The following is a 12318-nucleotide window of genomic DNA, read 5'->3' on the forward strand; positions in this document are numbered from 1 at the left end:
TGAATTACACGGCGGGAGACCGGTAAGGAAAGCTGCCCGATCTGGTTGCTTTGAGTAAAACTATTCTAAGCCATCAATCAGCTAGCTTTGCCACTTGAGTAAAGGAGAGATATTGGCAGTCTGGGACAGGAGCCTTTTGTGACTGAATGGAACATATACTTTCCCATTGTCCACTGTCAACATTCTTTTAGTGCTCACTCCACATGTCAATTTTCTTTTCTCTAATGCTAGCTGCTTTCACATGCTTTATTAGGCGAGGTACCAAAAATTTGATTGGGACATAAGCAAGGCTAGTTGCAATGTTAATTGCATGCTCAGCTTCCAACTATAAATACACCATTCGAGCCTCGGGACAAAGTCCATGCCTCATTTCAAGCAAGCTTCTCTCATCTCTGTATCCCAGTAACCTATCTCATTCCAATTTCCAAGCTTGGGGAACCGCAGCTTCTTCCTCATTTCCATTCGTAAGCAGCTCGACCACCTCAACCAAAGATGAAGATCGGGAAGGCTCCTGAACTCGTGAAGAAGGCAGCAGCGATGTGCAAGAGCAAGACTGGGGTGCTCGCTGCCAGGCTCCTCATCCTCGCCTCGCTCCAGCGCCGCGGGATGGCCACGGCCGCGGTGGTCTCTCACAAGATTGACGCGCTTATTATGGCCGACTGGGAGAGAGTTGACCGCCACAAGGCTCTCGCGCTACGCACGGTCGAGAAGAGACCAGTTGTCGTCCATAAGGATGATTTGGCGGCCAATTTCCCTCGTCACTTGGGGATGATCGATCAAGAGAATGGTCATGGTGGATGCCATGCTGACAGGACACTCCATCCCCTCTTCAACGACGACCACAATAACTGTCGTTACACTTGCGATGGTGATGTGCTACTTGATTCATGTGATCAAGATGATGATGATGAGCCGTCAGTCCTGGATGTGATCAGGAGTAACCGAGAAGTTGAGGGGTTGGAGTTCAATCTGGAGGAGGAGATTGATCAGGCTGCTGATATGTTCATTAGGAGGTTCCGGCAGCGGCTGAACGAGGGATTTTAGGGTTTTGTTGGCACATGCATGTACCCTGGCTAGGGTGTTGTCTTCCTTTCAGGTGCCCACAAATTAGAAAATTTTGTAGAAATCAATATGATCGAGTAGGAGTTAAAGCTTGACAAACGATGATCATTTCTGTCATTTATTTTTTAACAATTTTTGTCATCTAAGATCCCTCGGCCTCACCCACCGCTCCCCAGCTCCCCTCTACCATTGCGCCCAACCACCACGTGCCTTAGAAAGCTGACTCTATATATGCGGCACTTCTACAAATGGGGGCACTTCCATTGGCCCCTTGTGTTGTCTTTCTCTTGAAGTCCCTAAAACTTTACCAGATAAAGTATAAATTCAACGTTGAATATTTATTACCCCATCGGTGCTTGAAAAGAAGGCATAAGATTTGGTCTGAAACCAAATGGTGAAAAGTCTAACCAAATTTATAGAAAAAAATAACAACGCCTACAATACCGACTGAGTATCACTAAATACACAATAAAAATATATTATCATATTATTATTGAGAAATATGCAAGTTGGATTCCCCTAGGGCCATAGGCCAGTATATAGACTAGTAGAAAAACACCTAATAGTCCCGGTTCGTAAGGGCCTTTAGTTCCGGTTCATGAATCGGGACTAATGGGTCGTTACTAATACCTCGATCCATTAGTCCCGGTTCAAACACGAACCAGGACCAATGTGCCTACACGTGGCCTGTGCGCCGAGCCCAGTCAGGGGGGCCTTTGGTCCCGGTTGGTGGCACCAACCGGGACCAAAAGGCATCCACGCGTCAGCATTCCAGTGGCTGGGGTTTTTGTTTTTTTTTGAAAGGGGGGAGGGGGGGGGGGGTTGGGAGTTTTTGGGGGTTAATTTAGGTGTTTCATATATTGTGTTAGCTAGCTAATTAATAGAGAGAAGTGTCCTCTCTTATGTCCGTGCTTGGTCGACGCTACGTACTATTTACATAAGTGATCGAGAGAACCATTGAGTACGGAAGTTCGTCATGCATAACGAGAGAAATAATCGATCGACCTCTCCTTCTCGGAGAGATTGGTCGAACAACAAGTTTACGTATCATGTATCCGACGCTACTGGCTACATACATGTACAATATGTAAGATCTCTTAATTAACAATCCCCTAGCAATTGAAATCAACTTCCACGTGGTATTCTCCGGCTTTATTGATGACGTGGTAAAGAAAGAATCCCGTCAATTCCTCTTGAATTGCTTTCATGTGATCTGGTTCTAGGAGTTCATTCCGCATCTGTCACGTCTAATTTGAAGAAGGGGGTTAATTAATACATATATATGAATGAAACTCAACAGAAATGATGGTGTAATAAAATGAAATTGTGAATATTATTGCTTACGCGCTTCATATTGTCTTTGAGAGTAGCCCCGCTTGTTTTTCAAAGTCGCGTTGTGGATGAACTCGCACACGTAGTATCCACAGAAATCATTCCCTTGTTCCTGCCACGAGCACTTTACGAGAAATAGAGGTCAATCAAACTGATAATGAAGCATTATAAATGGCATTGATGAAAGTATAGCTATAGAATCAACGGGAGATGCGCGCAACTAGCTAGCCAGTAGTACTTACTTTCGGGTATGTATATCGCAGCTCCTTCGGCAGTCCCGAAGCTTCTGCGGTGAACTGTTTCCAAACCCTGCAAGACAAAGAAAATAATTATTATTACTTGAGATATCAGGAAATGAACAAAAAGTTGCCGATATGTTGCGGTAATGATCGATTGAACTTACTTGTTGAGCAATTCAGTCATGTCCGCATAGGTTTTGGGATCTTTCCGTCTCGAGTCTAAGACGGTTACTAGTCCCCGCTCAAGCTTAATCTCCAGAAGAACATAGTGGTACCTGCGCATGCATGCATAACTCATCAATTACATTACTATAACCTCGCTCGAGTAATAAGGGAAACCGAATATGCACACGACAGTAACACTCACTTGCCGTTGTAAGGAAAGAGTATGGTATCTTTGTTTTGATTTTTGATCAACGATCGTAGCAAGTTGTCCTCGGCCTCTTCGACGTCCTTTTCAACCAGAAATTCATCTATGATATTTGTGTTAATGAACCCAATATCATAAATTTCTTGTTTTTTGCACTCGACGATCTTCAATCTGCATAATATATTGAGGATAATTAATTATAAATACATGAAATGAAAGAGCCGAGCTATATATAGAGAATTAATGACAGAAATAGTACTTACAGACAGTAGCAAAAGACCATTAGTTTATCAAGGGCCTTTTGATTGAAGAACGTGAAGAACTCATCAAATGGAACAGTCAACAGATCAGTTGCAACGAGGTCGTGCTCCTCTTTAATATTCAGATACAAAGCATTCGCCCCCCAGACTCTCTGCAGGTTTCCATGTACCAATTATGGAATCTTCGCATCATTGTTGTCAGACATTTTTCATCTTTGACGAGAGGCTTCCCGTACTCGTATCTGTGTTCGTCCACCTCCAAGAAATTAGGAAGTTGATCATCAGGCAGGTAATCTGCAAGATTGCCATAACCGGCCACCGTCCCCGGAGCATTAGACACATTGAGCGGGGGGCACGATTGTTGTGCTTGTTCGCCGAGCTGGGCAATTTTTTTCCCCTTTGCTCGTTCTTTTAACCTTTTATCACTGACAGTAGTTCCCGACCGCTAGGCTTGGAGATATGTCTGTTCAGTAATGCGCTAATCATTGGTTCTCGGCGGAGACTTTGGTGGTTTCCTCAGGGCATCGATAGTGCGCTTTGCTTTCACCGGATCTACCTTCTCCTCCGGAGGTGGATGTCTCTTTGCTTTCACCCCTTCAAAGAACTCCTTCACGTGGGTTCGCACAATCGTATCATTTTCCTCCTCGGTCCTCTTGTACGGTAACTTCTCTAGAGGCTTGAGAGGTGGACTGTATCTGTATTGCATCCCGCCTCTGGTTGTGCTGCTAGACGCCAGAGCAGACGGAGAGGCTGCGGCGTATGTCTTCTTTCGTGCTTGCTTACGAGGCGGAGGAGAAGGAGTACGACGCGCCGGAGCAGCCGGGGCGGCGGCGGGTCTCTTCCGCCCTTGCTGGCGAGGCGGAGAAGGAGGAGGCTGCTGGCTGCTCGGGAGCGCCGGCGCAGGCGGAGAAGGAGGCGAAGTGCCGCCACGCGCTGGAGAAGGAGGTGAAGTGCCGCCACGCGTGCCCTGATCGTCACTCGCTGGAGGAGGAGGCGGTGGAGGAGGCGGAGTGCCCTGACTCGCCGGAGGAGGAGGAGGAGGCGGAGGCGTCCAGTTCGGAAGGTTGACGAGCTCCTTCTGCCATAGGCATGGAGTCTTCAGAGCAGAACCCAGCCTAGTCTCCCCTTCACCGGTAGGGTGGTCAAGCAAGAGGTCCTCAAATCCCTCTGTTATTTCATCCACCATCACCTTAGCATATCCTTCTGTAATCGACCGACAATGATAAGTTGCTCCGGATCCAGTAGGATAAACAGAGCCAACAGCCGCCTTGACCCTCAAATTCATCCATCACGCCATAATGTGGCAATGTTGAGACTCTGTGATAGCATCCACGGGATAGCTGGCAGGAGCCGTCAAGACATGCTCCGGCTGAAGCAGCTCGGTGGAAGCCACGCTGCTTCTCCGCTGAGATGGCGGGGTAGCTTCGGGGGAAGCTTCAGCAGGTCGTTTGCTGCGATCTGCTGCTTCTCGTTCCTCTAGCCCCATTACCCTTTCGTGCAGTGCCTGCAGTTGGCCCTGCTCCATTTTCTTCCTCCTCTCGTGGGTTTTGTAACCCCCTGCGTCCGGAAAACCAACCTTCCACGGAATGGAGCCTGGCGTGCCTCGTGTCCGTCCAGGGTGCTCAGGATTCCCGAGGGCCATTGTGAGCTTGTCCTTCTCCCTATCTGGTACGAACATCCCTTTCTACGCTGCATTGATATAGTGTCGAAGGTGTTGGAAATATGCCCTAGAGGCAATAATAAATTAGTTATTATTATTATATTTCCTTGTTCATGATAATCGTTTATTATCCATGCTATAATTGTATTGATAGGAAACTCAGATACATGTGTGGATACATAGACAACACCATGTCCCTAGTAAGCCTCTAGTTGACTAGCTCGTTGATCAATAGATGGTTACGGTTTCCTGACAATCGACATTGGATGTCGTTGATAACGGGATCACATCATTAGGAGAATGATGTGATGGACAAAACCCAATCCTAAGCCTAGCACAAAGATCGTAGTTCGTATGCTAAAGCTTTTCTAATGTCAAGTATCATTTCCTTAGACCATGAGATTGTGCAACTCCCGGATACCGTAGGAATGCTTTGGGTGTACCAAACGTCACAACGTAACTGGGTGGCTATAAAGGTACACTACAGGTATCTTCGAAAGTGTCTGTTGGGTTGGCACGAATCGAGACTGGGATTTGTCACTCCGGTAAACGGAGAGGTATCTCTGGGCCCACTCGGTAGGACATCATCATAATGTGCACAATGTGATCAAAGAGTTGATCGTGGGATGATGTGTTACGGAACGAGTAAAGAGACTTGCCGGTAACGAGATTGAACAAGGTATCGGTATACCGACGATCGAATCTCGGGCAAGTACAATACCGCTAGACAAAGGAAATTGTATACGGGATCGATTGAGTCCTTGACATCGTGGTTCATCCGATGAGATCATCATGGAACATGTGGGAGCCAACATGGGTATCCAGATCCCGCTGTTGGTTATTGACCGGAGAACGTCTCGGTCATGTCTGCATGGTTCCCGAACCCGTAGGGTCTACACACTTAAGGTTTGATGATGCTAGGGTTATAAAGGAAGTTTGTATGTGGTTACCAAATGTTGTTTGGAGTCCCGGATGAGATCTCGGACGTCGTGAGGAGTTCCGGAATGGTCCGGAGGTAAAGATTTATATATGGGAAGTCCTGTTTTGGTCACCGAAAAAGTTTCGGGTTTTATCGGTAACGTACCGGGACCATCGGGAGGGTCCCGGGGGTCCACCAAATGGGGCCATCGGCCCCGGAGGACTGCATGGGCCAAGTGTGGTAGGGGACCAGCCCCAGGTGGGCTGGTGCGCCCCCCACAAGGGCCCAAGGCGCCTAGGGTTGGGGGAGGGGGCGCACCCACCTAACTTGGGGGGCAAGTTTCCCCTCTCCCCCCCCCTTAGCCGCCACCCTAGATGGGTTTGGCCTGGCCGCCGCCCCTAGGGGTGGAACCCTAGGTGGGGGCGCAGCCCCCCCCCCTCTCCCCCTATATATACTTGAGGGGTTTTGGGGCTGCCAACAGATGAGTTTCACCTCTCCTTGGCGCAGCCCTACCTCTCTCCCTTCTCCTCTCCCGCGGTGCTTGGCGAAGCCCTGCAGGATTGCCACGCTCCTCCACCACCACCACGCCATTGTGCTGCTGCTGGACGGAGTCTTCCTCAACCTCTCCCTCTCTCCTTGCTGGATCAAGGCGTGGGAGACGTCATCGGGCTGTACATGTGTTGAACGCGGAGGTGCCGTCCGTTCGGCACTAGGATCTCCAGTGATTTGGATCACGACGAGTACGACTCCTTCAACCCCGTTCTCTTGAACGCTTCCGCTTAGCGATCTACAAGGGTATGTAGATGCACTCTCCTTCCCCTCGTTGCTGGTTTCTCCATAGATAGATCTTGGTGACACGTAGGAAAATTTTGAATTTCTGCTACGTTCCCCAATAGTGGCATCATGAGCTAGGTCTATTGCGTAGATTCTTTGCACGAGTAGAACACAAAGTAGTTGTGGACGTTGATTTTGTTCAATATGCTTACCGTTGCTAGTCCAATCTTGTTTCGACGGTATTGTGGGATGAAGCGGCCCGGACCGACCTTACACGTACACTTACGTGAGACAGGTTCCACCGACTGACATGCACTTGGTGCATAAGGTGGCTAGCGGGTGCCAGTCTCTCCCACTTTAGTCGGAACGGATTCGATGAAAAGGGTCCTTATGAAGGGTAAATAGCAATTGGCATATCACGTTGTGGTTTGCGTAGGTAAGAAACGTTCTTGCTAGAAACCCATAGCAGCCACGTAAAACATGCAAACAACAATTAGAGGACGTCTAACTTGTTTTTGCAGGGTATGCTATGTGATGTGATATGGCCAAGAAGAATGTGATGAATGATATGTGATGTATGAGATTGATCATGTTCTTGTAATAGGAATCACGACTTGCATGTCGATGAGTATGACAACCGGCAGGAGCCATAGGAGTTGTCTTAATTTATTGTATGACCTGCGTGTCATTAAACAACGCCATGTAATTACTTTACTTTATTGCTAACCGGTAGCCATAGTAGTAGAAGTAATAGTTGGCGAGACAACTTCATGAAGACACGATGATGGAGATCATGGTGTCATGCCGGTGACGATGATGATCATGGAGCCCCGAAGATGGAGATCAAAAGGAGCAAAATGATATTGGCCATATCATGTCACTATTTGATTGCATGTGATGTTTATCATGTTTATGCATCTTATTTGCTTAGAACGACGGTAGTAAATAAGATGATCCCTCATTAAAATTTCAAGAAAGTGTTCCCCCTAACTGTGCACCGTTGCGAAAGTTCGTCGTTTCGAAGCACCACGTGATGATCGGGTGTGATAGATTCTTACGTTCACATACAACGGGTGTAAGCCAGATTTACACACGCGAAACACTTAGGTTAACTTGACGAGCCTAGCATGTACAGACATGGCCTCGGAACACAAGAGACCGAAAGGTCGAGCATGAGTCGTATAGTAGATACGATCAACATGAAGATGTTCACCGATGATGACTAGTCCGTCTCACGTGATGATCGGACACGGCCTAGTTGACTCGGATCATGTAATCACTTAGATGACTAGAGGGATGTCTATCTGAGTGGGAGTTCACAAGATGAACTTAATTATCCTGAACATAGTCAAAAGATCTTTGCAAATTATGTCGTAAGCTCGCGCTTTAGTTCCACTGTTTAGATATGTTCCTAGAGAAAATATAGTTGAAAGTTGACAGTAGCGATTATGCGGACAGTAGAAAGCTTATGTCCTTAATGCACCGCTCAGTGTGCTGAACCCCAAACGTCGTTTGTGGATGTTGCGAACATAGGACATACACGTTTTGATAACTACGTGATAGTTCAGTTAAACGGTTTAGAGTTGAGGCACCAAAAGATGATTTCGAAACGTCGCGGAACATATGAGATGTTTCAAGGGCTGAAATTGGGATTTCAGGCTCGTGCCCACGTCAAGAGGTATAAGACCTCCGACGATTTTCTTAGCCTGCAAACTAAGGGAGAAAAGCTCAATCGTTGAGCTTGTGCTCAGATTGTCTGAGTGCAACAATCACTTGAATCGAGTGGGAGTTGATCTTCCAGATGAGATAGTGATGTTTCTCCAAAGTCATTGCCACCAAGCTGCTAGAGCTTCGTGATCAACTATAACATATCAGGGATAGATATGATGATCCTTGAGGTATTCGCGATGTTTGACACCGCGAAAGTAGAAATGAAGAAGGAGCATCAATTGTTGATGGTTGGTGAAACCACTAGTTTCAAGAAGGGCAAGGGCAAGAAGGGATACTTCATGAAACGGCAAATCAGCTGCTGCTCTAGTGAAGAAACCCAAGGTTGAACCCAAACCCGAGACTAAGTGCTTCTGTAATAAGGGGAACAACCACTGGAGCAGGATTACCCTAGATACTTGGTAGATAAGAAGGCTGGCAAGGTCGATAGAAGTATATTGGATATACATTATGTTAATGTGTACTTTACTAGTACTCCTAGTAGCACCAGGGTATTAGATACTGGTTCGGTTGCTAAGTGTTAGTAACTCGAAATAAAAGAGCTACGGAATAAACGGAGACTAGCTAAAGGTGAGCTGACGATATGTGTTGGAAGTGTTTCCAAGTTTGATGTGATCAAACATCGCACGCTCCCTCTACCATCAAGATTAGTATTAAACCTGAATAATTGTCATTTGGTGTTTGCGTTGAACATAGACATGATTGGATTATGTCTATCGCAATACAGTTATTCATTTAAGGAGAATAATGGTTACTCTGTTTATTTGAATAATACCTTCAATGGTCTTGCACCTAAAGGAATGGTTTATTGAATCTCGATCGTAGTGATACACATTTTCATGCCAAAAGATATAAGATAGTAATGATAGTACCACTTACTTGTGGCACTGCCATGTAAGTCATATTGGTATAAAACGCATGAAGAAGCTCCATGTTGATGGATCTTTGGACTCACTCATTTTTGAAAAGTTTGAGACATGCGAACCATGTCTATTGGTGTATACGCATGAAGAAACTCCATGCAGATGGATCGTTTGGACTCACTTGATTTTGAATCACTTGAGATATGCAAATCATACCACATGGGCAAGATGACTGAAAAGCCTCGTTTTCAGTAAGATGGAACAAGATAGCAACTTGTTGGAAGTAACACATTTTGATGTGTGCAGTCCAATGAGTGCTGAGGCATGCAGTGAATATCGTTATGTTCTTACTTCACAGATGATTCGAGTAGATGTTGAGTATATTTACTTGATGAAACACAAGTCTGAATTATTGAATGGTTCAAGTAATTTCAGAGTGAAGTTGAAGATCATTGTGACAAGAGGATAAAATGTCTATGATATGATCATAGAGATGAGTATCTGAGTTACGAGCTTTGGCACACAATTAAGACATTGTGGAAATTGTTTCACAATTAATACCGCCTGGAACACCATAGTGTGATGGTGTGTCCGAACATCATAGTTGCACCCTATTGGATATGGTGCGTACCATGATGTCTCTTATCGAATTACCACTATCGTTCATGGGTTAGGCATTAGAGACAACCGCACTCACTTTAATAGGGCACCACGTAACTCCGTTGAGACGACACCGTTTGAACTATGGTTTGGAGAAACCTAAGTTGTCGTTTCTTAAAAGTTTGGGGCTGCGACGCTTATGTGAAAAATGTTTCAGGTTGATAAGCTCGAACCCAAAGCGGATAAAATGCATCTTCATAGGACACCCAAAATAGTTGGGTATACCTCCTAATTCAGATCCGAAAGCAATAGGGATTGTTTCTTGAATCAGGTCCTTTCTCGAGGAAAAGTTTGTCTTGAAAGAATTGAGTGGGAGGATGGTGGAGACTTGATGAGGTTATTGAACCGTCACTTCAACAAGTGTGTAACAGGGCACAGGAACTTTTTCCTGTAGCGCCTACACCAATTGAAGTAGAAGCTTATGATAGTGATCATGAAGTTTTGGATCAAGTCACTACCGTACCTCGTAGGGTGACAAGGATGCATACTGTTTCAGAGTGGTACAGTAATCATGTCTTGAAGGTCATGTTGCTAGACAACAATGAACCTACGAGCTATGGAGAAGTGATGGTGGTCCCAAATTCCGACAAATGGTTAGAAGCCATGAAATCCGAGATAGGATCCATGTATCAGAACAAAGCATGGACTTTGGTGGACTTGTCCGGTGATCAGCAAGCCATTGAGATAAATGGATCTTTAAGAAGAAGACGGACGTGGACGGTAATGTCACCGTCTATGAAGCTCGACTTGTGGCGAAGAGTTTTTCACAAGTTCAAGGAGTTGACTACGATGAGATTTTCTCATCCGTAGCGATGCTTAAGTCCATCGGAATCATGTTAGCATTAGTTGCATTTATGAAATCTGGCAGATGGATGTCAAAACGAGTTTCCTTACCAGTCTTCGTAAGGAAAGGTTGTATGTGATACAATCAGAAAGTTTTGTCGATCCTAAGGATGCTAAAAGGTATGCTGGCTCCAGCGATCCTTCTAAGGACTGGAGTAAGCATCTCGGAGTTGGAATATGCGCTTTGATGGAATGATCAAAGATTTTGGGTTTGTATAAAGTTTATGAGAAACTTGTATTTCCAAAGAAGTGAGTGGGAGCACTATAGAATTTCTGATGAGTATATGTTGTTGACATATTGTTGATCAGAAATGATGTAGAATTTCTATAAAGCATATAGGGTTGTTTGAAAAGTGTTTTTCAATGGAAAACCTGGATTAGGCTACTTGAACAATAAGCATCAAGATCTATAAGATAGATCAAAATGTTTAATAATACTTTCAAATGAGCACATACCTTGACATAATCTTGAAGGTGTTCAAGATGGATTAGTCAAAGAAGGAGTTCTTGCCTGAGTTGTAAGGTATGAAGTTAAGAGTTAAAGCTCGACCATGGCAGAAGAGAGAGAAAGGACGAAGGTCGTCCCCTATGCTTCAGGCATAGGCTCTACAGTATGCTATGCTAAGTACCGCACCCGATGTGTGCCTTGCTACATACCTGGCAAGAGGGTACAAAGGTGATCAAGGAGTAGATCACCAGATAGCGGTCAAAATTATCCTTAGAGGAATAAGGATATGTTTCTCGGTTATGGAGGTGATAAAGAGTTTGACGTAAAGAGTTGCGTCGACGCAAGCTTTAACACCTATCGAATGACTCTGAGTAGCAAAAAAGATACGTATAGTGGAGCAACCATTTGGAATAGCTCCAAGTGGAGCGTGGAAGCATCATTTACAATATGACCTAGGGATTTGCAAAGTACACACGGATCTGAATGTTGCAGACCCGTTGACTAAAACCTCTCTCACAAGCAAAACATGATCAAACCCAAGAACTCATTGAGTCTTAATCACATGATGATGTGAACTAGTTTAGACACTAGTAAACTCTTTGGATGTTGGTCACATGGCGATGTGACCTGTCAGTGTTAATCACATAGCGATGTGAACTAGATTATTGACTCTAGTGCAAGTGGGAGACTGTTGGAAATATGCCCTAGAGGCAATAATAAATTAGTTATTATTATTATATTTCCTTGTTCATGATAATCGTTTATTATCCATGCTATAATTGTATTGATAGGAAACTCAGATACATGTGTGGGTACATAGACAACACCATGTCCCTAGTAAGCCTCTAGTTGACTAGCTCGTTGATCAATAGATGGTTACGGTTTCCTGACCATGGACATTGGATGTCGTTGATAACGGGATCACATCATTAGGAGAATGATGTGATGGACAAGACCCAATCCTAAGCCTAGCACAAAGATCGTAGTTCGTATGCTAAAGCTTTTCTAATGTCAAGTATCATTTCCTTAGACCATGAGATTGTGCAACTCCCGGATACCGTAGGAATGCTTTGGGTGTACCAAACGTCACAACGTAACTGGGTGGCTATAAAGGTGCACTACAGGTATCTCCGAAAGTGTCTGTTGGGTTGGCACGAATC

At 45.1% G+C, this 12318-nt stretch overlaps 1 protein-coding gene across 1 annotated transcript; it reads left to right on the forward strand.

Annotated features, from left to right (window-relative positions):
• LOC123116538 (uncharacterized) lies at positions 1 to 1164 on the forward strand. The gene has a single exon (XM_044537484.1). It carries the CDS (start codon positions 493 to 495, stop codon positions 1042 to 1044), a length of 552 nt encoding a protein of 183 aa, XP_044393419.1. The 5' UTR covers positions 1 to 492; the 3' UTR covers positions 1045 to 1164.
• Positions 1165 to 12318: the final 11154 nt, after the last annotated feature.

This window comes from Triticum aestivum, chromosome 5B, assembly GCF_018294505.1.
Source record: "Triticum aestivum cultivar Chinese Spring chromosome 5B, IWGSC CS RefSeq v2.1, whole genome shotgun sequence".
Taxonomy (NCBI): domain Eukaryota; kingdom Viridiplantae; phylum Streptophyta; class Magnoliopsida; order Poales; family Poaceae; genus Triticum; species Triticum aestivum.

Bases quoted from the DNA above. Each gene is read 5' to 3' on its own strand.
- LOC123116538 (XM_044537484.1), top strand. From the start codon at position 493: ATGAAGATCGGGAAGGCTCCTGAACTCGTGAAGAAGGCAGCAGCGATG.